Source organism: Ammospiza caudacuta, chromosome 32 (assembly GCF_027887145.1).
Source record: "Ammospiza caudacuta isolate bAmmCau1 chromosome 32, bAmmCau1.pri, whole genome shotgun sequence".
Taxonomy (NCBI): Eukaryota; Metazoa; Chordata; class Aves; order Passeriformes; family Passerellidae; genus Ammospiza; species Ammospiza caudacuta.
The window spans coordinates 2,602,023-2,626,048 of record NC_080624.1 but is presented as its reverse complement, the minus strand read 5'-3'; the positions used below and the strand labels follow the sequence as shown (position 1 = coordinate 2,626,048).

The 24,026-nt window shown below is 64.9% G+C and overlaps 3 protein-coding genes across 3 annotated transcripts; 2 read left to right on the top strand and 1 right to left on the bottom strand.

Annotated features, from left to right (window-relative positions):
* The first annotated feature begins 422 nt into the window (after positions 1–422).
* Positions 423–6,887, top strand: LOC131569965 (histone deacetylase 6-like). Its single transcript, XM_058822293.1, has 7 exons — positions 423–588; positions 1,988–2,116; positions 3,551–3,719; positions 5,031–5,164; positions 5,886–5,954; positions 6,064–6,254; positions 6,877–6,887. The coding sequence occupies exons 1-7, from the start codon at positions 560–562 to the stop codon at positions 6,885–6,887; spliced, it is 732 nt and encodes a 243-aa protein (XP_058678276.1). The 5' UTR covers positions 423–559.
* A 694-nt stretch (positions 6,888–7,581) lies between these two features.
* On the top strand, positions 7,582–12,732 carry LOC131569948 (histone deacetylase 6-like). Its single transcript, XM_058822280.1, has 6 exons — positions 7,582–7,655; positions 8,452–8,626; positions 8,870–9,114; positions 10,351–10,506; positions 11,427–11,556; positions 12,423–12,732. The coding sequence occupies exons 1-6, from the start codon at positions 7,602–7,604 to the stop codon at positions 12,470–12,472; spliced, it is 810 nt and encodes a 269-aa protein (XP_058678263.1). The 5' UTR covers positions 7,582–7,601; the 3' UTR covers positions 12,473–12,732.
* A 25-nt stretch (positions 12,733–12,757) lies between these two features.
* On the bottom strand, positions 12,758–23,556 carry WDR45 (WD repeat domain 45). Its single transcript, XM_058822278.1, has 10 exons — positions 23,335–23,556; positions 22,375–22,449; positions 21,157–21,261; positions 19,653–19,749; positions 19,101–19,195; positions 17,887–17,966; positions 16,549–16,757; positions 15,614–15,715; positions 15,240–15,382; positions 12,758–12,930 (listed from the first exon to the last, which is right to left on the bottom strand). The coding sequence occupies exons 1-10, from the start codon at positions 23,381–23,383 to the stop codon at positions 12,821–12,823; spliced, it is 1,065 nt and encodes a 354-aa protein (XP_058678261.1). The 5' UTR covers positions 23,384–23,556; the 3' UTR covers positions 12,758–12,820.
* Positions 23,557–24,026: the final 470 nt, after the last annotated feature.

Below are 24,026 nucleotides of genomic sequence, written 5' to 3'. Positions count from 1 at the left end.
CTCGGTTGCTAGGCCGCCATATTGCCTCACCGCCATCTTTGTTTCCCTCAGGGACCCCCCCCAGACACCCCCAAAACCGCCCCCAAAACCCCCTCAGACACACCAAAATCCCCCTTAGACACCCCAAACCCCCCCAAAACGCCCTCAGACACCCCAAAACCACCCCAATAACCCCAAACCTCCCTCAAAAACCCCCCAAAACCTCATACCCCGTCCAGCCCCAAAAGCCCTTTAGGGTCCCCCAGACCCCCTTGGGAACCCCGGACCCTCAGGGACCCCCTCTGAGACCCCCAGAACCTTCTCGGGGAACCCCAAAGTTGGGGGGGGCACATTTGGGGTGCTCCCCCTGAGGAGCCTCCCCCCCACAGACAGCGAGGAAGAAGAGGAGGAGGAGGAGGAGGAGGAGGCGGAAGCGGGGGAGGAGGAAGAGCATGAGGATGAGGATGAGGATGAAGCTGAGGAGGAGGAGGATGAAGAGCAGGAGGGGGAGGGGAACCCCCCGGAGCCGCCCCCGGAGCCCCCGAGCAGAGCCCGGGTGGGGCTGGTGTACGACCCCCGCATGGAGGAGCACAGGAACACCTGGGACAGGTGAGGGGGGGGCTGGGGACAAGTGGGACAGGTGAGGGACACGGGGACAGGTGAGGGACACGGGGACACACCTGCATGGAGGAGCACAGGAACACCTGGGACAGGTGAGGGGGGGACATGGGAACACACCTGGGACAGGTGAGGGGGGACATGGGAACACACCTGGGACAGGTGAGGGACACCGGGACAGGTGAGGGGGGCACGGGGACACACCTGGGCCAGGTGAGGGACACCTGGGACAGGTGAGGGGGGACATGGGGACACACCTGGGACAGGTGAGAGGGGACATGGGGACACACCTGGGCCAGGTGAGAGGGGACACGGGGACACACCTGGGACAGGTGAGGGACACCTGGGACAGGTGAGGGGGGACATGGGGACACACCTGGGACAGGTGAGGGACATGGGGACACACCTGGGACAGGTGAGGGGGGAGCTGTGACAGGTGACGGGGGGGGACACCTGGGACAGGTGAGGAGGGCTGGGGCACACCTGTGATACCTGTCCTGGGGGTGTTTTTGAGGTGATTTCAGCTGGTTTTGGGGTGTTTTCAGGAGTTTTCAGGGTGGTTCGGGGATGGTTTTTTGGGGTATTTTTTGGGTGGTTTAGGGTTTTTTCGGGGATTTCAGGTTATTTTGTGTGTCTTTATTGCAGCCGTCACCCCGAGGCCCCACAGCGGCTGCCCCGGGGGTGGTTTTGGAGTGATGGGGGGATATTTTTAGGGTTATTTTGGGGTGATTTCAGGTTATTTTGTGTGTTTTATTTCAGCCATCACCCCGAGGCCCTGCAGCGCCTGCCCTGGGGGTGGTTTTGGGGTGATTTTAGGGTTATTTTGGGTTATTTTGTGTGTTTTATTGCAGCCACCACCCCGAGTCCCCGCAGTGCCTGCCCCGCGTGCTGCAGCGCCTGCCCCAGGGTTATTTTGGGGTGTTTTCAGGGTTATTTTGGGGTTATTTTGTGTGTTTTATTGCAGCCACCACCCCAAGTCCCCGCAGCGCCTGCCCCGGGGTTATTTTCAGGGTGATTTTAGGGTAATTTTGGGGTGATATCAGCTGTTTTTGTATGTTTATATTTCAGCCATCACCCCGAGTCCCCGCAGCGCCTGCCCCGTGGGTGGTTTTAGGGTTATTTTGGGGTTCATTTTGAGATGATTTGGGGTTATTCCGTGTGTTTTATCGCAGCCACCACCCCGAGTCCCCGCAGCGACTGCCCCGGGGTGGTTTTAGGGTTATTTTGGGGTTCATTTTGAGATGATTTCAGGTTATTTTGTGTGTTTATATCGCAGCCACCACCCCGAGTCCCCGCAGCGGCTGCCCCGGGGGTGGTTTTGGAGTGATGGGGGGATATTTTTAGGGTTATTTTGGGGTGATTTCAGGTTATTTTGTGTGTTTTATCGCAGCCACCACCCCGAGTCCCCGCAGCGGCTGCCCCGCGTGCTGCAGCGGCTGCAGGAGCTGGGGCTGGCCCAGCGCTGCCTCCCCGTGCCCGCCCGGCCCGCGAGCCAGCGCCAGCTGCGGGCGTGCCACACGTGAGCGACACCGGGGACACGGGGGCACACCTTGGCACGCTCCTGGGGGGTCATGGGGGTCACCTTGGGCGGGTCACGGGAGGGCTCTGGGGGGGTCATAGGGGGTCCTGGGTGTTTTGGGAGTTTGGGGTGTCCTGGCTGTTTTAGGGGTGACCCCTGTGTTTGAGGTGACCCGTGTGTTCTGGGGGGGCTCCTCCCCTGTGTTCTGGGGTGTTCCATATGTTTTGGGCTGATCCCTGTGCTTCGGGGTGTCCCGTGTGTTTGGGGTGTCCCTGGCTGTGTTGGTGACCCCCTGTGTGTCCCCCCAGGCGCTCCCACGTGCGGGCCCTGTCACAGGTGGCAGCACTGTCCCTGTGCTTGGGGTGTCCCTGTGCTTGGGGTGTCCCCGTGTTTGGGGTGTCGCTGTGTTTGGGGTGTCCCTGTGTTTGGCGTGTCCCCGTGTTTGGGGTGTCGCTGTGTTTGGGATGTCCCTGTGTTTGGCGTGTCCCCGTGTTTGGGGTGTCCCTGTGTTGGGTGTCGCTGTGTTTGGGGTGTCGCTGTGTTTGGGGTGTCCCTGTGTTTGGGGTGTCCCTATGTTTGGGGTGTCCCTGTGCTTGGGGTGTCGCTGTGTTTGGGGTGTCCCTGTGTTTGGGGTGTCCCTGTGCTTGGCATGTCCCTGTGTTTGGGGTGTCCCCGTGTTTGGGGTGTCGCTGTGTTTGGAGTGTCCCTGTGTTTGGGGTGTCCCTGTGCTTGGCGTGTCGCTGTGTTTGGGGTGTCCCTGTGCTTGGGGTGTCCCTGTGTTTGGGGTGTCCCTATGTTTGGGGTGTCCCTGTGCTTGGGGTGTCCCTGTGTTTGGGGTGTCCCTGTGTTGGGTGTCGCTGTGTTTGGGGTGTCGCTGTGTTTGGGGTGTCCCCGTGTTTGGGGTGTCGCTGTGTTTGGGGTGTCCCTGTGTTGGGTGTCCCCGTGTTTGGGGTGTCGCTGTGTTTGGGGTGTCCCCGTGTTTGGGGTGTCGCTGTGTTTGGGGTGTCGCTGTGTTTGGGGTGTCCCCGTGTTTGGGGTGTCCCTGTGCTTGGGGTGTCGCTGTGTTTGGGGTGTCCCTGTGCTTGGGGTGTCCCTGTGTTTGGGGTGTCCCTATGTTTGGGGTGACCCTGTGCTTGGGGTGTCCCTGTGTTTGGGGTGTCCCTGTGTTTGGGGTGTCCCTGTGTTGGGTGTCGCTGTGTTTGGGGTGTCGCTGTGTTTGGGGTGTCCCTGTGTTGGGTGTCCCCGTGTTTGGGGTGTTGCTGTGTTTGGGGTGTCCCCGTGTTTGGGGTGTCCCTGTGTTTGGGGTGTGCCGTGTGTTTCGGGGTGTCGCTGTGTTTGGGGTGTCGCTGTGTTTGGGGTGTTGCCGTGTTTGGGGTGTGCCGTGTGTTTGGGGTGTCCCTGGCTGTGTTGGTGACCCCCTGTGTGTCCCCCCAGGCGCTCCCACGTGCGGGCCCTGTCCCGCGTGTCCCTGCTGTCCCCTCGGGAGCTGCGGGCGCTGTCCCAGCGCTACCCCAGCGTGTTCCTGTGCCCGCGCTCCTTCCGCTGTGCCCGCCTGGCCGCGGGGGGGGCGTGCGCCGCCGTGGGCGCCGTCATGGGGGGCCAGGTGAGGAAACGGGGGGCACGGGGGGGCACGGGGGGCAGGTGGGCATGGGGGGGGCATGGGGGAACAGGGGGTAAAGGGGGGCAAGGGGGCCATGGTGGGGGGACAGGTGAGGAAACACAGGAGACATGGGGGGACAGGGGGGCGGGGGAGGGCAAAGGGGGGCACAGGGGGCCTTGTTGGGGGGGCAGGTGGGTAGGGGGGCACAGGGGGGACAGGTGGACGTGGGGGGCATAGGGAGGAAAAGGGGTCCATGCTGGGGGGACAGGTGTAAAAAGGGGGGTGACAGGAGGAGGCAGGTGGGCATGGCGGGGGTAACGTGGGCACAGGGGCCGTGCTGGGGGGACAGGTGCAGAAAGGGGCGGGGGGGGGCAGGTGGGCATGGGGGGCACTGGGGGGCATGGGGGCACAGGTGGGTATGTGGAGCACACGGGGAGCAGGTGGGCACGAGGGGCACTGGGGGGGACAAGGGGCATGGGGGGCACTGGGGGGCATGGAGGCACAGGTGGGTATGTGGAGCACACGGGGAGCAGGTGGGCAAGTGGGGGCAGGGGGGGACAAGGGGGCATGGGGGGCACTGGACAGGGAAAGGGGGCCGTGCTGGGGGGACAGGGGGGCATGGGGGGCATAGGGGGCAAAGGGGGGCACAGGGGGTTATGGGGGGGGGACAGGTGGGCAAAGGGGGGGCACAAGGTGGGCACGGGGGCGGCAAAGGGAGGGGCAGCGGGGCATGGCAGGGCTGAGCCATGACGGGGGGGGGGCATAGGGAGGGAAAGGAGGGGGCAAAGGGAGGGGGCTCAGGGGGGTCTGGGGATTTTGGGGTGCTGCCCCTGGGGGCTCCATCACCCACCCAGAGGGCATGGGGGGGCACAAGGAGCTCAGGGGGCACAGGGGGAAAGGGGGACAAAGAGGGGCAAAGGGCGAACAGGGGGTACTGGGGGGAAAAGGGGGGCACAGGTGGGTAATGGGGGGCACAGGGGGTCTGTGGGTCTGAGCCCTGCTTGGCTCCCCCGGTCCTGCCGGGGTTTGGGGGTTCTGTGCGGTTTGGGGATTTCTGTGGGATTTGGGGGTACATGGTGGGGGTACCAGTGCGATTTGGGGGTACGTGGAGGGGGGTACCAGTGGGGTTTGGGGGGTCCCGGCGGGGTTCGGGGGTCCCTGTGGGGGTTCTGGGGGTCCCTGTGGGGTGCGGGGGGGTCCCGGCGGGGTTCGGGGGGGTCCCTGTGGTGTTCGGGGGTGCCGTTGGGATTCTTGGGGCCCTGGAGATGTTCGGGGGTCCGGGTGCCCCTAAGTGCCCCCACGCCGTGCCCGCAGGTGCGCTCGGCGCTGGCCGTGCTGCGCCCCCCAGGGCACCACGCCCGGCCGGGCTCCGCCGGGGGCTTCTGCCTCTTCAACAACGCGGGGGTGGCGGCGCGGCACGCGCAGAGCCTGGCGGGGACCCCCCTCAGGTACCGGGGGAAACGGGGCTGGGAGACCCCTCGGGTATGGGGGGAACGGGGCAGGGAGACCCCCCTCAGGTACCGGGGGAAACGGGGACCCCTCTCAGGTATGGAGGGAACGGGGCTGGGAGACCCCCCTCGGGTACGGGGGGGGTGGGGGAACCCCTCAGGTATGAGGGGAGTGGGGGGTCCCCCTTGGGTGTGGGGGGCTGGGGAACCCCCTCAGGTACGGGGGGAGCGGGGCTGGGGGATCCCCTTGGGTACGGGGGGGGAAACGGGGACCTCCCCCCAGGTACAGGGGAAACGGGGGGACCCCTCAGGGTACAGGGGTCTGGGGACCCCCCTCGGGTACCGGGGGAATGGGGGGAACCCCTCGGGTATGGGGGGAACTGGGGGAACCCCCTCAGGTGTGGGGAGAGTGGGGAACCCCTCGAGTACGGGGGAGAATGGGGGATCCCCCAGGTGTGGGGGGAATGGGGGACCCCCTTTGGGTGCAGGGGGAATGGGGCTGGGGACCCGCTCGGGTACGGGGGACCCCTCCTCAGGTATGGGGGGCTGGGGGATCCCCCACAGGTAAGTGGGGACCCCCTTGGGTATGGGGGGCTGGGCTGGGGGACCCCCTCGTGTATGAGAAACCCCCTCAGATATGGGGGTCTGGGGGCTGGGGGACCCCCTCAGGAACGGGGATTTGGGGGTTGGGGACGCCCCCAAACCCCCCCTGTGTCCTCAGGGTGCTGATCCTGGACTGGGACATTCACCACGGCAACGGCACCCAGGAGATCTTCGAGGAAGACCCCAGGTGGGGAGGGGGTCTGGGGGGTCCTGGGGGGTTTGGGGGTACCCAGGGGGGTTTGAGGGCACTCTGGGTCGGTTTTTGGGGTCTCTGACCCCCCCTTGCCATCCCCCAGTGTCCTGTACGTGTCCCTGCACCGCCACGACGGCTCCTTCTTCCCGGGGGGCCCGGGGGGGGTCCCCGTGGCGCCGGGGGAGGGGTCCCGGCCGCGGCTTCACCGTGAACGTGGCCTGGGGGGGGCCCCGCGTGGGGGACCCCGAGTACCTGGCGGCGATGGCGCGGCTGGTGCTGCCCGTGGCGTGCCAGGTAAGGATGGGGTTTGGGGTTATTCGGGGTTTGGGGTTATTCGGGGTTTGGGGTTATTCGGGGTTTGGGGTTATTTGGGGTTTGGGGTTATTCGGGGTTTGGGGTTATTTGAGGTTTGGGGTTATTTGGGGTTTGGGGTTATTTGGGGTTTGGGGTTATTTGGGGTTTGGGGTTATTCGGGGTTTGGGGTTATTTGAGGTTTGGGGTTATTTGGGGTTTGGGGTTATTCGGGGTTTGGGGTTTGGGGGGACCCCGAGTAGCCGGCAGCGATGGCGCGGCTCATGCTGCCCACGGTGTGCCAGGTATGGCTGAGGGGCACGGGATTGGGGTTTGGGGTCTGGGGTTTGGGGTTAGGGGATGGTTTGAGGGCTGGGGTTTGGGGGGTGGGGTTTGGGGTTCAGGGCTGGTTTGGGGTTCGGGGATGGTTTGGGGCCTGGGGTTTGGGGTTTGGGGCTAGGGGCTCCAGTTTGGGGTCTGGGGCTGGTTTGGGGGTCTGGGCTTTGAGGGCTGGGGCTGATTTGGGGTTTAGGGTTTGGGGTTTAAGGTTTGGGGTCTGGGGATTGGGGGCTGGTGGCCAGATGGGGGTTTGGGGTTTGTGATTTGGGGCAGGTTTGGGGTCCAGGTCTGTTTTGAGGTCTGGGTCTGTTTTGGGGTTCGGGTCCGGTTTGGTCCTGGGTGTCTCTATGGGAGGCTGCGATGCTTTTGGGGGGCTGGGTACCTTTGGGGAGGGGGATCTGGGATTGTTTAGGGGATTTGGGTTTGTTTTGGGGGGTCTGGGTTTGTTTTGGGGAGGATTTGGGTTTGTTTTGGGGGGGGCTCTGGGTCCCTTTAAGGGTGGTTGGGTCTCTCTGGGGAAGGGTCCTGTCCCTTTTTGGGGGCTGGGTCCCTCTGGGGGGTTCTGGGGGGTCAGGCTTGTTTGGGGGGCCTGGGCGGGGTCAGGGTTGGGCTGGGGAGGGGTTTGGGGGGGCTGGGGGGGTCTGGATTCCTTTGGGGGGCCTGAGGGGGTCTGCCTGTGGTTTAAGGCGGGGGGACCCTTTCAGGGATCCTTTCTGGGGCTCTTGGGTTCACTTTGGGGTCCCGGCTCCCTCTGGGGTGTCCCCTGCTCCCTTTTGGGGGTCCCAGCTCCCTCTGAGGGGCTCCGTGCCCCCGTTTGGAGCTGTTGTGACACTCGGGGGGGTCCCGGCTCCCTTTGGGGGTCTCGGTGCCCCCGTCAGGAGCCGTTGGGCCCCCCCTGATGTCGGTGCCCCCCAGTTCGGGCCGGAGCTGGTGCTGGTCTCGGCCGGCTTCGACGCGGGCCGGGGGGATCCCCTGGGGGGGTGCCTGGTGTCCCCCCAGACCTTCGGCCTCATGACCCACCTGCTGGGGGGGCTGGCGGGGGGGCGCCTCGTGCTGCTGCTCGAGGTGAGAGGGGGTCCTGGGGGGGTCCTGGGGGGGTCCCAGTGAGGGACTCCGGGGGGTCCGGGGGCTTGGGGGGTCCTGGGGGGCTCCTGGGGGGTCCCAGTGAGGGACTGAGGTCCTGGGGGGGGTCCCAGTGAGGGGCTGGGGTCTCCGGGGGGGCGGTTTTGGGGTCCCGGGGGTCCCTGAGGGTCTCCTTGGGGGTCTGGAGGGGGTCCCAGGGGAGCAGTTTGGGGGTCCTGGGGGGTCCCGGGGAGGGCTGGGGGGGTCCCGAGGGTGGTTCTGGGGGGGCCTGGGGGAGTCCCAGTGAGGGGCTGGGGTCTGAGGGGGTGGATTGGGGGTCCCAGGGGGGCCTGGGGTCCCTGGGAGGGGTTGGAAAAGCCCTCGGGGGCTTTGGGGACCCTCCCTGGGGGGATGGGGAGACCCTGGTGGGGTCCTGGGGGTCCCTGGGGGTCTCCTTGGGGGTCTGGGGGTCCCAGGGAGGGTCGGAGGGGCTGGAGCCGGGTTTGGTGGGGGAGGGGGCTTGGTCTGGGGTCCCTTTGGGGGAGGAGGGGGCGCTGGGGGGGCCGGGCCCTGCTTGGGGGGATGGTCTGGGGTCCCGGGGGTGGCACTGGGGGAGGGGTCTCTGATCCAGGGGGTCTCTGAGGGTCTCTGCCCCAGGGGTTTCTTTCCTGGGGGTCTCTGACCGGGGGTCTCCCACCATGAGGGTGTCTGATCCGGGGGTCTCTGACCGGGGGTCTCTGGGGGTCTCTGGGGTCTCTGACCGGGGGTCTCTGGGGGTCTCTGACCGGGGGTCTCTCAGGGCGGCTACAACCTGGCGGTGACGGCCGAGGGGGTGGGGCAGTGCCTGGGGGTCCTGCTCGGGGACCCCCCCACGCTGCCGCCCCCCGGGAGCCCCCAGCCCGCGGCGCTGAGGGCGCTGGGCCGGAGCCTGCGGGCACAGCGGGGCTGCTGGAGCTGCCTGCGCCTGCCCCGCGGTGAGACCCCTCCCCAAATAGCCCCAACACTGCCCCGGGACCCCCAAACCCTGCCCCGCGGTGAGACCCCTCCCCAAATACCCCCGGGACCCCAGAACCCTCTGGGACCCCCAAACCCCCCCTGGACCCCCCAACTCTGCCCTGAGCCCCCTCCCCTAAACTCCCAAACCCGACCCAGCCCCCCCAGCCCCATCCCCCACCGGGGACCCCCCCAAATCCCCCAACCGACCCCTCCCCCCACAGTTGAGCCCCCCCCGGAGGCCCCCAAGGAGGGGGAGGGCAGCGATGACGTCAGAGCGGCCGCCGATGACGTCACGGGGTCTCCGCCCCTGGACGCCGCCATTCGCCGCCTGGGGGCGCTGCAGATCGGGGACGGCCCCGGGGGCGGGGCCAAGGCCGGGCTGGGGGCGGAGTCACCGCCAGGCCCCGCCCCCAGCGCTGAGGCCGCGGCCCCGCCCTGCTGGGAGGAGGAGGAGGAGCTGGAGGAGGTGGGGGAGGGGCTGGGGAGAGGGAGGGGGAGGGGCTGGGGGGGTTTGGGGTCTGGGGGCGTCTGGGGGAGGGGTTTGGGGAGGGGCTTTAGGGGATTTGGGGGTTGGGATTTGGGAAGGTGTCTGAGGGGGTTGGGGGTTTGGGGAGGGGTTTGGGGGAATTTGGGGTTTGAGGAGGGGTTTGGGGGGGTTTGGGGAGGGGTCTGGGGGGCGGTTGGGGTTTGTGGGGGTTTGGGATTTGGGGAGAGGTCTGAAGGAGTGGGTGGGGAAGGGGGCTGGGGGTTTTGGGGGTTTTGGGGGGCTTGGGATTTGGGGAGGGAGCTGGGGGGTTGGGGGAGGTTTGGACTTTGGGGGAGGGGTCTGGGAGGGTTGGGGAGGGGGCTGGGGGCGTTTGAGGTTTAGGGGAGGGTCTAGGGGGTTTGGGGAGGGGTGTAGGGGAGGGGTGTGGATGAATTTGGGGTTTGAGGAGGGATTTGGGGGGTTTGGGGAGGGGGTTGGTGGGGGTTGAGGTTTGGGGGTTTGAGGAAGGGTCGAGGGGTTGGGGTTTGGGGGAGGGTCTGGGTGGGTTTGGGGTTTGGGGGAGGGTCTGGGGGTTTGGGGAGGGGTCTGGGGAGCGGTTGGGATTTGGGGAGGGGTCTGAGGGGGTTTGGGGGAGGGTTTATAGGGAGGGGTTTGAGGGGGATCGAGGTTTGGGGGGGGATTTTGGGGAGGGGGATTTTGGGGAGGGGGCTCAGGGCAGGGAGTTTGGGAGAGGTTTGTGCGGGGGTTGGGTTCAGGTAAGGGGGATTTGGGGTTGGGTTTGGGGGATTTGGGGGCCCTGAGTTTGGGGCTGGGCTTGGGGGAGGATTCTGGGGAAGGTTTGGGAGTGGGTTTGGGGGGAGAGGATTTGGGGTGGGGTTGGGGATGAAGATTTGGGGAATGGAGATTTTGGGGAGGGGGTTCAGGGAAGGGGGTTTGGGGGAGGTTTGTGTGGGGCTTTTGGGGTTGGATTAGGTGGGTTTGGGGTTGGGTTTGGGGCTGAGGATTTGGAGGAGGATTTGGGGCTGGGTTTGGGGATGAGGATTTTGGGATGAGGATTTTGGGAAGGATTTGGGGGATGAGGATTTGGAGGAGGATTTGGGGGATGAGGATTTTGGGGAGGATTTGTGTCTGGATTTGGGGATGAGGATTTGGGGCAGGATTTGGGGCTGGATTTGGGGCTGCCTTTGGGTCTGAGGGTCGTTCCCCGGCGGGCAGGGGGCGCTGTTCGCGGTCACGCCCCTCCAGGGCTGTCCCCACCTGGGGGCCGTGGCCCCGCCCCCCGCCGGGGGGGCCCTGGGGACCCTCCTGCCCCCCCCGTGCGGGGTCTGCGGGAGCCGCAAGGAGAACTGGCTGTGCCTGAGCTGCCACCAGGTGAGACCCCAAAAACTGCCCCTGAACCACAGAAATTGCCCCAGGACCCCCAAAACAGCCCCTGAACCCCTAAAACAGCACCGAGACTGCCCCTGCCCCCCAAAACCACTCCTACACCCCAACAACAGCCCCAAAAGATGTCCTGCACCCCAAAACCAGCCCCAAAACCACCTCCTGCACCCCAGAAGTACCCCCTGCCTCCCAAAATCCCCCTCTCAGCCCTGAATCTCCTCACACCCCCTAAATCCCCCTGCACCCCAAAACCTCCCCAAACCCCACCTGCACCCCTAAATACCCTGAATACTCTAAAAACAGCCCCTGCACCCCAAAATTCCCCCAAATCCCCTCACATCCCTAAATCCCCCCAAATCCCCCCTGCACCCTTAAATCCCCCAACTCACCCTGCACCCCTAAACCCCCCTCACCCCTAAATCTCCCCCTGCATCCCACAACTGTCCCCCACACCCCAAACCTTCCCTGCACCCCCAAATCCCCCCCAAACCCCTAAATCCCCCCACACCCCCAAATCCCCCCGCACCCCTAAATCCCCCCAAATCCCCAAACCCCCCTGCACCCCTAAATCCCACGAAAGCCACAAACCCCCCCCTGCACCCCTCAACCCCCCACACCCCTAAATCCCCCCACAGCCCCAAATCCCCAAACCCCACTGCACCCCTAAATCCCACGAAAGCCACAAATGCCCCCGCACCCCTAAACCCCCCCTGCACCCCTAAATCCCCTCACACCCCCTGTCAAGCCCCCAAACCCCCCCATACCTCTGAATGCCCCTGCACCCCTGAACCCCCTCTGAACCCCTCTACCCCCCCCGCACCCCTGAACCCCTCACACCCCTAAGTGTCCCTCAGACCCCCAGGCCCCCCCACACCCCTAAATCCCCCCCGCCCCCCCCCATCCCGCAGGTGCTGTGCGGGCGCTACGTGGGGGGGGCACATGCTGACCCACGGGGGGGCCCAGGGGCACCCGCTGGTGCTGAGCCTGCGCGACCTGGGGGCCTGGTGCTACCCCTGCGGGGGCTACGTCACACACCCGGTGGGTAAATATGGGTCTGGGGGGCTTCACTGGGGTCTGGGGGTGTCACAGGGGGCCTGGTGCTACCCCTGCGGGGGCTACGTCACACACCCGGTGCGTGAATTGGGTCTGGGGGCTTCACTGGGGTCTGGGGGGTGTCACAGGGGGCCGGGGGCTATCCCTGCGGGGGCTACGTCACACACCCGGTGGGTACACATGGGTTAAATTGGGTCTGGGGGCTTCACTGGGGGTCTGGGGGTGTCACAGGGGGCCGGGGGCTATGTCACACACCCGGTGCATGAATTGGGTCTGGGGGTGTCCGGGCGTTTTTGGGGTCTCTGTCGCCCACCCGGGGGGCACAGGGAGTCACCGGGTGCTGCCCCTCTGGGGGGCTGCATCACCCCCTGGCGGGCACGGGGGCGTCCCTGGGGGTCCCAAAGGGTCCCTGCGCCCCCCCCGGGTTTGGGGGTCTGGGGGGGCTTTGGGAATGAACCATTGTTAGAGCGGGGGGGGGGAGTGGGGGTGACACAGTGGGTGAGACCACTGTGGGGGGCAGGCAGGGGGTGAACCATCGGGGAATGGGGGGGCAGGGGGTGAACCATTGAACTGCTGGGGTGGGGCTGGGCTGAACCACTGCGGGATGAGGGGGGCAAAGTGGGGATGAACCATTGTGGGGATGAGGGGGGGACGCTGGGCTGGGGGTTGAAGTTGGAATGAACCATTGGGCAGGGGGAAGCGGGGGGGGATTGGGGCGAACCATCAGGGTACGGGGGAGGCAGGGGGCAGTCCTTACCCCCGACTGCACCACTGGTGAATGAGGGGGGGGGGTGAGGTTGGAAAGAACCACGGAGGGTCCCTTATCTAACCCCCCCCCCCCCCCCCCGCAGGTGCTGCTCCCCACCAAGACCTTCATCTACCGCCTCAAGTTCGGCACTGACCCCCCCTCCTCCTCCCTGTGAGCCCCTCCCCCACCCCCCGCCCCCCCCACTCTTAAAGGGCTACACCCGTGCCAACCCCCCCCCATCACCAGCACCCCGAACCCCCCCGGGCCAAAGGCTGGGCCGGGCCTGGGGGCGGGGGAGGGGCAGGGGGGGACACCCCCCCCATAGCGCGGGGGGGTCCCGGGGCACGCGGGGGGACCCCGGTTTTGTATCCCCCCCCCCCCCTTTTGGAGGTTTTATAAATCCCCTTTGTTACGCCGAGACACCAATAAAGAGACGGGCCAGGTTCGGGGGGCTCCGAGGTTTTGGGGGTGCCCCGGGTGTGGGGGGGTCCCGGGGGGGGGTCAGAAGTCGTCGTCGTCGCAGATGTCCAGGAAGACGTCGAAGGCCTCGCGGTTGCAGTTGCCGTCGGGGCTGAACACGTACTTGTGGAACGTTCCGTCCACGCACACGGCTGGGGAGCACGGGCGGGTCAGGGGGCTCCAGGTGGGGATTTGGGGTGCGGGGAGGGGCCCTGGGGGGGTTTGGGGGTGCGGGGAGGGGCCATGGGGGGGTTTGGGGGGGTTTAGAGGGCTCCCGGAGGGGGTTTAGAGGTGCAGGAAGGGGCCATGGGGAGTTTTAGGGGTGTGGGGAGGGACCCTGAAGGATTTAGGGGGAGTTTGGGGGGGTTTAGGGGAGATTTAGAGGGTCCCTGGGGGGTTTGAGGGGTGCAGGGAGGAGCTCTGGGGAATTCAGGGGCGCAGGGAAAGGGCCATGAGGAGTTCAGGGGGGCCCTAGGGGGTTTTAGGGGCACAGTGAATGGCCCAGGGGGGATTAGGGGGTCTAGGTGTGGTTTAGGGGTGCCGGGAGGTGCCCTGGGGGGGTTTAGGGGGACTTCAGGGGGTCCCCAGGGGGTTTTAGAGGTGCAGGGACGGGCCCTGGGGAAGTCTGGGGGGGCTTAGGGAGGCCCTGGAGGGGTTTAGGGGGTCCCTGGGGGGGTTTAGGGGTACAGGGAGGGGTCCTGGGGGGCTTCAGGGGTGTGGGGAGGGGGTCCCAGAGGGTTTTGGTGATGCCTGGGGGGTCCTGGGAGAGCCGGGGGGGGGGTTTAGGGGGGGTCTCAGGGGACTTTGGGGTGATCTGAGATCCCAGGCTGGGGGAGTTTGGGGTGCCTGGGGGGGTTTGGGTGCTGTGGGCACTTGGGGGTGTCCCTGGTGGGTTATGGGGTCCCTGGGTGTATTTTGGGGTCCCAGGGAGGACAATGGGGGCTCCCAGGGGCTGTTTGGGGTCCCAGGGGATATCTTGGGGTGGTTTAGGGGGGATTCCCCAATGACAGAGTTGGGGCCGCCTCCCTCTTCCGAAGGCAAAACCCCAGAAGGGATTGGGGTCCCTTAGAGCTATTTTGGGGTCCCTCAGGGTATTTAGGGTGTGTCTGGGTTATTTTGGGGTCCCTTTGTTTATTTAGGGTGTGTTTGGGTTATTTTGGGGTCCCTCAGGGTATTTAGGGTGTGTTTGGGTTGTTTTGAGGTGTTTCAGATTTCTTTTGGGGTGGGTTTGGGGTACATTAGGGTATTGCAGTGTTATTTGGGGTCCCTCAGTGTTGTTGGGTGTTTTTGGGGCTGTTTTGAGGTGTTTCTGGGGGCGTTTTTGGGGTCTTTCTTGAGGTGTTTCTGGGCTGTTCTGGCACTCACTAATGACAGAGCTGGGGCTGTTTTTGGGGTGTGTTTGGGCTGTTCCTGGCAGTTTTTAGGCTGTTTTGGGCTGTTTAGGGGTGTTATTTGGGATGCTGTGTGCACTCACCGACGACGGAGCTGGGGCTGTTTCTGGGGCAGGTTTTGGGATGTTTCTGGGGTGTTTTGGGGGAATTTCGGGGGTGTTCAGGGGTGTTATTTGGGCTGTTCTGGCACTCACTGATGATGGAGCTGGGGCTGGTTTTGGGGGGTGTTTGGGCTGGTTTTGGGGTGTTTCTGGGCAGTTTTTAGGCTGTTTTTGGGCTGTTTTGGGGGGATGTTTGGGCAACTTTGGGGCCTGTTTCTGGGACTGGTTTTGGGCAGTTTCTGGGCAGTTTTTTTGGGGGGTGTTTGGAGTGTTTCTGGGGCAGTTTCTGGGCAGTTTTTAGACTGGTTTTGGGGCTGTTTCTGGGGCTGTTTCTGGGGCTGGTTTTAGGCTGCTTTGGGGCAGTTTTTGGGGCTGTTTTGCACTCACCGATGACGGAGCTGGGGCTGTTTTGGGGCGTGTTTAGGCTGTTTTGGGGGGATGTTTTAGGGGTGCTTAGGGGTGTTTCTGGGCAGTTTGTCACTCACCGATGACAGGGCTGGTTTTTGGGTGTGTTGAGCTGGTTTTGGGTCTGTTTTTAGGCTGTTTTTGGGGCTGTTTTGCACTCACCGATGACGGAGCTGGGGCTGGTTTTGGGGCTGTTTTGGGGCAGTTTCTGGGTTGTTCTGGCACTCACCGATGACAAAGCTGGGGCTGGTTTTGGGCAGTTTTTGGGGTGTTTAGGGGTGCTATTTGGGGTCTGTTTTTAGGCTGGTTTTGGGGCAGTTTTGCACTCACCGATGACGGAGCTGGGGCTGTTTCTGGGGTGTGTTTGGGCTGGTTTTGGGGGCAGTTTTTGGGGTGTTTAGGGGTGTTTCTGGGCTGTTTTGCACTCACCAATGACAGAGCTGGGGCTGGTTTTGGGGCAGTTTTTGGGGGGTTTAGGGGTGCTATTTGGGGTCTGTTTTTAGGCTGGTTTTGGGGCAGTTTTTGGGGGGTTTAGGGGTGTTTTTGGGGCAGTTTGTCACTCACCGATGACGGAGCTGGGGCTGCGGCCGGCCCTGCCAAACGCGCACACCCCGGGGGCCTCGGCCGGGACGGTGAAACTCGCCAGGGACCACTGGGACTCCACGTAGGGCCCCAGCACCGGGCCCACCTTGCCCACCCGTGCCAGCCTGGCCAGGGGGGCACAGGACAGGGGTCAGGGGGGCACAGGACAGGGGTCAGGGGGGCAGGACAGGGGTCAGGGGGCCAGGACAGGGGTCAGGGGGGCACAGGACAGGGGTCAGGGGGGCACAGGACAGGGGTCAGGGGGGCACAGGATAGGGGTCAGGGGGGCAGGACAGGGGTCAGGGGGGGCAGGACAGGGGTCAGGGGTTTGGGGACCCCCCCCGTCCCCCACTCACGCCGAGCGCCGGTTGAGCCGCGTGTCCCGCAGGGCGAAGACGTGCCCGGTGCCTTTGTCACTGGCCGCGCACAGGAACGAGCAGTCGGGGCTGAAGGCCAGGCTGGGGACCCCAGAACAACGTTAGGGATGGGGGCCCCCAAAATCCCATCAGAGATCGAGGGGGACCCCAAAATCCCCTTCAAAATCCTGTCAGGATCAGGGGGCACCCCAAAACCCTGTTAGGGATGGGGCGCACACCAAAATCCCCGCAAAAGCCCATCAGGGATGAGGGACACCCCAAAACCCCGTTCGGATCAGGGGCCACCCCAAAATCCCATCAGGACTGAGGGTACATCCCAAAACCGCTGCAGGGATGCGGGGACCCCCCAAAACCCCCCTAAAACCCCGTCAAGGATGGGGGGACCCCAAAACCCCATCAGGACTGGGGAGACACCCCAAAACAATCTACAAAATCCTATCAGGGATGGGGGGCACCCCAAAACCCTGTGGGGGATGGGGGGGATCCCAAAATCCCCACAAAGCCCTGTTTGGATCAGGGGCACCAGCAGAGCATGGAGAGAGGTTGGTCCCAGCTCCAGCCCCTCCCAGTCCCCAGTGCCCCCAGTCCCTCCCAGTGCCCTCAGTCCCACCAGCAGAGCGTGGCGGGGTCGGTGCCAGCCCCCCCAGTGCCCCCCAGTCCATCCCAGTCCCACCAGTAGAGCGTGGTGGGGTCGGTGCCATGGCACAGCTCCAGCCCAGCCCCATTGTCCCCATTGTCCCCATTGCCCCCAGTGCTCCCAGTCCCCCCCCAGTCCATCCCAGTCGCACCAGTATAGTGTGACGGGGTCGGTGCCAGCCCCCCCAGTCCCTCCCAGTCCATCCCAGTCCCACCAGTATAGTGTGACGGGGTCGGTGCCAGCCCCCCCAGTCCCCCCCAGTCCATCCCAGTCGCACCAGTAGAGCGTGGCGGGGTCGGTGCCGCGGCGCAGCTCCAGCAGGCGGGCGCGGCTCTGGGTGCAGAAGAGCCGGATCAGGGTCCCCCGGCGCGAGGCCGAGGCCACCAGGGTGCCCGGGGGGCTCAGGGCGGCGCAGCCAACCTCGCTCTGGTGGGCGTTGATCGTCACCGGCGCCGAGGACGTGCCCGGCTTGGCCGAGCCCAGGTCCTGGGAGAGGGGGACGCCGGGCTGGGACCAGTATGGCACCAGTGTGGGACCAGTACAACCCCAGTGCCACCCAGTACAACCCCAGTACACCCATAGTGCAGCCCAGGTCCCGGAGAGACGGGGACAACGGGCTGGCACCGGGGCATACCAGTGTGGCACCGGTGCCACCCAGTGTGGGACCAGCGCCACCTCAGTACCACCAGTGCAACCCCAGTGGCGCCCAGTATAACCCAGTGCCACCCAGTACAGCCACAGTGCAGCCCTGGTCCTGGAGAGAGGGGAGACACCGTGGTGGGACCAGTATGGCACCAGTAGAGCCCCAGTGCCACCCAGTGCCACCCCAGCACAATCCCAGTGCTCCCCAGTACAGCCACAGTGCAGCCCAGTATCACCCAGTGCTCCCTAGTACGGCCACAGTGCCAACCAGTATGGCCCAGTGCAGCCCAGGTCCGGGGGCACAGGGATGGGGTGAGGGACTCTCCAGTACGGCCCCAGTGCCTCCCAGTATCCCCAGCGCACACCAGTTACCCCCCGGTGCTCACCAGTGTAAGCCAGCACCACCCAGTGCTCCCCATATTACTCACAGTGCCCCTCAGTGTCCCCCAGTGCACCCCAGTATCACCCAGTGCTCCCCAGTATTACTCACAGCGCCCCTCAGTGTCCCCCAGTGCACCCCAGTGTCACCCGCAGCCTCCTCCCCAGTGCACCCCAGTATCACCCAGTGCTCCCAGTACCAGCTCAGCCTCCTCCCCGCTCCCCAGTGCTCCCAGTGCTCCCCATTTTCCCAGTTCTTCCCAGTTCTTCCCAGTCCCCCCCAGTCCCTCCCAGTTCCCCGTCCCTCCCAGTACTCCCCAGTTTCCCAGTCCCCCCAGTCCCCCCCAGTTCCCCCAGTCCCCCCCAGTCCCCCCAGTCCCTCCCAGTACTCCCAGTTTCCCAGTTCCCCCAGTACCTCCCAGTACCTCCCAGTCCCCCCAGTCCCCCAGTCCCCCCAGTCCCCCCAGTCCCCCAGTCCCCCCAGTTCCCCCAGTCCCCCCAGTCCCCCCAGTCCCCTCCCAGTTCCCCCAGTCCCCCCAGTCCCTCCCAGTCCCCCCAGTTCCCCCAGTACTCCCAGTTCCCCAGTCCCGCTCACCACCAGCTGCAGGCTGCCGCATTTGTGCCCCGGGAACACGAGCAGGGCGCGCTCCACGCTGGGACACAGATCCACGATCCCTGCGGGACCACGGGGGACACGGTGACACCCACGGTGACACCACAGGGCAGGGGGACCCCAAAAACACCCCACGGGACAGCGGGGACCCCAAAAACACCCACAGGACAGCAGGGACATCATAGTGACACCCCAAAAACACCAGGACATTGGGGACCCCATAAAACCCTCCCCAGGACAGTGGGGACATCACAGGGACACCCCAAAAACAGCACAGGGCAGGGGGACCCCAAAATCACCCCAGGGCAATGGGGACCCCAAAAACACCCACAGGACAGGGGGGACATCACAGTGACACCCCAAAAACCCCACAGGGCAGGGGGACCCCAAAATCACCCCCAGGGCATTGGGACCTGAAAAATACCCCAGGACAGTGGGGACCCCAAAAATACCCGGACAGTGGGGACCCCAAAATCCCCCCAGGACAGCGGGGACTGCAAAATCCCCCCAGGAAATTGAGGACCCTAAACCCCAGGACCATGGGGACCCCAAAATCCCGCAGGAAATCGAGGACCCCAAAACCCTCCTGGACACTGGGGACCCCAAAAACACTCAGGATATTGGGATCCCAAAATCACCTTGGACATTGGGACCCCAAAATCACCCCCTGGATACTGGGATCCCAAAAGCCCCGCCCAGGACAGCAGGGACCCCAAAAACCTTCCCCAGGACAGTGGGGTGTCCCTGCACCCCAAAACCCCACAGGACAGCGGGAACCCCAAACACTGGGGACACCTCAGGACATTGGGGCGTCCCCAACCCCAAAACACACCCAAGACTTTGGGGACCCCAAAATCCCCTCTGGACATTGGGGACCCCAAAATCCCCGGACAGTGGGGACCCCAAAACCCCCCCAGGAAATTGGGAACCTCAAAACCCTCCTGGAAATTGGGGACCCCAAAACCTCCCTGGACACTGGGGACCCCCAAAATCCCCCACTGGTCATCGGGGACCCCAAAAATCCCCATGACATCGGGGTCTCCCTGAGTCTCCTCAGAGCATTGGGGTCCCCCCTGGGTCTTGGGGTCCTTCTGCAATTTCTGGGGTCCCCTTGCGGTTTCTGGGGTCCCTCCCATAATTTTTGGGGTCCCTCCGGGTTTTTGGGGTCCCCCTGGGTTTTGGGGCTCCCCCCCCACCTTTGGGGTTGTCGCGGGTGTCGAACTCGAAGAGCTTTGTGGGCCGGTGGGGGAAGGAGAACACGTAGAGACGGGTCTGCAGGGCCACCACCAGCCTGGTACAGGGACAGGGACATCAGTGCTGCCCCAGTGCTCCCAGTTCAACCAGTGCCATCCCAGTGCTCCCAGTTCAACCAGTGCCACCCCAGTGCTCCCAGTGCCACCCCAGTGCTTCCAGTGCCTCACCCAGTGCTCCCAGTCTCCCCTAGTCCCTCCCAGTCCCCATTCCCAGTCCCCATTCCCAGTTCCCAGTCCCATTCCCAGCTCCCCCAGTCCCATTTCCAGTCCCCTCCAGTTCCCATTCCAGTTTCTGCAGTTCCCAGTCCCCATTCCCAGTCCCGTTCCCAGTTTCCCCAGTTCTCATTCCCAGTTCCCAGTTTCCCCATTCCCAGTCCCATTCTCAGTCTCTCAGTTCCCATCCCCAGTCCCATTCCCAGTTCCCCCAGTTCCCATTCCCAGTATTCCCAGTTTGTCCATTCCCAGCCCCCCCAGCGTTCCCAGTTCCCCCAGTACCGGTCGTGCCGCATGCGCACGGCCAGCACGGGCTTGGGGAAGCTGAACTCCAGCACCAGCTTGTCCTTCCCCTCACGGGCATCGTCCCAGATCAGCACTGGGGACAGACAGACAGACAGACAGACATGGGCACAGCCCCAGCTTGTCCTTCCCCTCACGGGCATCGTCCCAGATCAGCACTGCACAGACAGACAGACAGACATGGGCACAGCCCCAGCCTGTCCTTCCCCTCACGGGCATCGTCCCAGATCAGCACTGCACAGACAGACAGACAGACAGACATGGGCACAGCCCCAGCTTGTCCTTCCCCTCACGGGCATCGTCCCAGATCAGCACTGCACAGACAGACAGACAGACAGACAGACAGACATGGGCACAGCCCCAGCCTGTCCTTCCCCTCACGGGCATCGTCCCAGATCAGCACTGCACAGACAGACAGACAGACAGACAGACATGGGCACAGCCCCAGCCTGTCCTTCCCCTCACGGGCATCATCCCAGATCAGCACTGGGGACAGACAGACAGACAGACAGACAGACAGACATGGGGGACACCCAACATGGGGACAGCCCCATAACGGGGACACAGACAGACATGGGGACACCCGACAAGGGGGACAGCCCACATTGGGACACCCCACACTGGGGACAGGGACAGACAGACACGGGGACAGCCCCACACTGGGGGCACCCTGACATTGGGGATACCCCCACACTGGGGACAGGGACACCCCAGGCTCAGGGGGACAGCCCCACAATGGGGACACCCCAATACTGGGGAGAGGAACAGCCCAGGCTCAGGGAGACACCCCCGCATTGGGGACACCCCAATACTGGGGACACCCCACAGTGGGGACACCCCAGTACTGGGGACAGGGACGCCCTGGGCTCAGGGGGGACACCCCAATATTGGGGACATGCCCATAGGAGGGACACCCATATTTGGGGTCAGGGGGACACCCCAACATTGGGACACCTCCACGCTGGGGACATCCTGATATTGAGGACATGGGACACCTCCACGTGACGGACACCCTGATACTGGGGACACCCCGGGGTGAGGGGGGACACCCCACAGTGGAGACACCCCAATACTGGGGACAGGGGGCACCATGACATTGGGGACACCCCAACATTGGGGACACCCCGATATTGGGGACAGGGGGCACCGCGGCATGGGGGACACTCTGACACTGGGGACACCCCGATATTGGGATCCCTCCTAGGGGGTGTGGGGAAGGACCCTGATTCTGGGCACCCCCCGGGTTTTGGGGTGCCCCTCAGTGAATTCGGGGCCACCCCCTCAGTTTTGGGGGACCCCTCAGTGATTTGGGCCCCCCGATTTTTTGGGATCTCTCAGGGAATTGGGGTCTCCCGGGTTTTTGGGGATCTCCCCGGGATTTGGGCCTCCCCAGTTTGGGGGAATCTCTCACTGAATTTGGCTCCCCCCCCGGTTTTGGGGATCCCTCAGTGAATGTGGGGTCCCCCCCGGTTCCGGGGCTCACCTGAGGCGTCGGGGAACTTGGGGTGGCTGCCCCCCCCCACGATGGCCAGCAGGTTGGAGCGGTGCAGCATCTCCACCAGCCCCACGCTGCCCACCTGCTCCGCATCTGCACCCCGAAACACGGGGGGACCCCGAAATCAGGGGAAAACACCCCCGAGAGCGGGGACACCCCCAAACCCCAGCGACCCCCCCCAGACCGAGGGGCACCCCCAGCCCCAAATGTTGGCACGGCCCAAATTTAGGGACCCCCCCCAAAAGGAGAGACCCCCCCCCAACAGTGACCCCTCCCCGGGGCACCCCAAAACAGCCCCAGCTGCCCCTCCCCCAACACCCCCCAAAGCCCCTCCTCAATTCAGGGACCCCCCCCAAAAACTGCCCCCAGCCCCGGACACCCCCAAACCCCCCAGGCTGAGGAGCCCCCCAAAAACCCCAAATCCCCCTCCCAGCTCTGGGGGACCCCAAAACGCCCCAAAATTCCTCTCCTGGCTCCTTCTCTGCCCACAAAGACCCCAAAGCCCCCCCCAAAATCCACTGAGACCCCCAGGGACCCCTCAGGGTGGGGGGATCCCCAAAATCCCCTGGGACCCCCTGGGATCCCCCACACGCCCCCAGCCAAAGGTGTCCCCCAGGTGTCCTCACCACTGCCCCGGGTGTCCCCAATGTCCCCAAGCCCTCACCCAGGTGTCCCCAATGTCCCCAGGTGTCCCCATCCCCTCACCCAGGTGTCCCCAAGTGTCCCCAGGAGTCCCCCAGTGTCCCTCACCCAGGTGTCCCCATGTCTCCCCAGGTGTCCCTGGGTGTCCCCAGCCCCTCACCCAGCTGTCCCCAGGTGTCCCCACGTCCCCCCAGGTGTCCCCAATGTCCCCATGTCCCCCCAGCTGTCCCCAGGTGTCCCCATGTCCCCCCAGGTTTCCCTCACCCAGGTGTCCCCATGTCCCCCCAGGTGTCCCCAATGTCCCCAGACCTCACCCAGGTGTCCCCATGTCCCCCCAATGTCCCCAGTGCTCACCCAACTGTCCCTACCTGTCCCCAGTGTCCCCAGTGTCCCCAAGCCCTCACCCAGGTGTCTCCAGTGTCCCCAGTGTCCCCAAGCCCTCACCCAGGTGTCCCCAATGTCCCCAGTGTCCCCAAGCCCTCACCCAGGTGTCCCCAATGTCCCCAGTGTCCCCAAGCCCTCACCCAGGTGTCCCCAATGTCCCCAGTGTCCCCAAGCCCTCACCCAGGTGTCCCTTCTCCATCAGGGGCTCCACGTTGAAGATCCGCACCCCCGAGTCCATGGCGACACAGAAACAGCCTGGGGGGCACGGGGGGACATTGGGGGGACCTGGGGGGGGCTGGGGACACCCGGGGGGGGATTTGGGGACATCTGGGGGGACATTGGGGGGGGTTTGGGGACACCTGGGGGGACATTGGGGGGGTTGGGGACACCAGGGGGGGCTTGGGGACACCTGGGAGGAGCTGGGGGGATTTGGGGGACACCCGGGGGGGTTTGGAGGGACAGCTGGGAGGGGCTTTGGGGACACCCAGGGGGGTTTGGGGGTCCCTGGGAGGGGCTGGGGGGGCTCTGTGGGGTATTTGGGAAGGCCCTGGGGGGATTTGGGGGTGCCTGAGGGGCGTTGGGGGCTCCCAGGGGGCACCTGGAGGGTTTGGGGGTCCCAGGGGGACATTTGGGGGTCTCGGAGGGGGCGGGCTGGGGGTCCTGGAGTGAACTCGGGGGTTGGGGGTGCGGGGGTGTTTTGGGGGTTCAGGGGGGGGTTGAGGTCCCGAGGGGGCGCTGGGGGAGGTTTGGGGGTTCGGGACCCTGGGGTTCGGGGGTTCGGGGGTTCGGGGGTCCAGGGGTCAGGGGGTTCTGGGGGTTCCGGCTTTTGGTGGTTCGAGGGTTTGGGGGTCCGAGGGTTCGGGGTTTTGGTGATTCGAGGGTTCAGAGCTTTGGGAGTCCGGGGGTTTGGGGGTTCGGGACGTTTAGGGGTTCCGGGGTTCCGGGAGTTCTGGTGGTTTCGGGGTTTGGGGGTTCAGGGGTCCGGGTATTTGGGGGTTCACGGTATGGGGGTTCAGGAGCTCAGGGCTCCGGGGTTCAGGGCTTCGGGAGTTCAGGGGTTTGAGGGTCCGGGGTTTCAGGGGTTCGAGGTTCGAGGGTTCGGGGTTCAGGGGTCCGGGAGTCCGAGCCCCCCAAACTCACTCTGGTCCTGGTTGAAGCGCAGGCTGTTCACCCCCCGGGCCTGCGCCATGGCGGGGCGCGCCGGCGGCGGCGGAGCCGCTTCGGGGGCAGCAGAAAGCGGGGAGCGAGAGGTCCCCAAATCCCGCCGGGACCCCCCAAAACCCCAAAATCCCCAAAATTGCCCCCAGACCCCGCGGCCGCTCCCGCGGGGCGCTCAGACCATAGAGACGCCTCAGAGCGCCGGCCAGAGCGGACTTCCGGTCACGTGAGCCGCGCTCCCGCCCTATTGGGGCGCGCTCCGGGAGGCTGCGCGCGCTGATTGGCCGAGACGGGAGGGCGGGGCCGTTGCCCGGCAACGCGCCATGTTGGAAAATGGCAGCGGCGTGCAGCGTTGCCATAGCAACCGCCCGCCGCCATCTTGGAAATGGGCAAAGCGCTTTGGGGGCGGCAAGGGAGGGTCCTGGGGGGGTTGGGGGGGTTCTGGGGCGTCTTGGGAGCTTCGGGTAAGTTTTGGAGGCCTGCAAGGAGGTTCTGGGGGCCTCAGGGGGGTTTTACGGAACTTCAGGGGAGTTTGGGGGGCTTTAGGAAGGTTTTGGGGCTTCATGCATGTTTATTGCAAGCCTCAGGGGTGGTTTGGGGGGTTCGGGGTTTTTTTGGGGGGGCTTCAGGGGGCTTTTGTGGAGGCTTCAGGGGATTTGGGGCCTTCAGGGGAG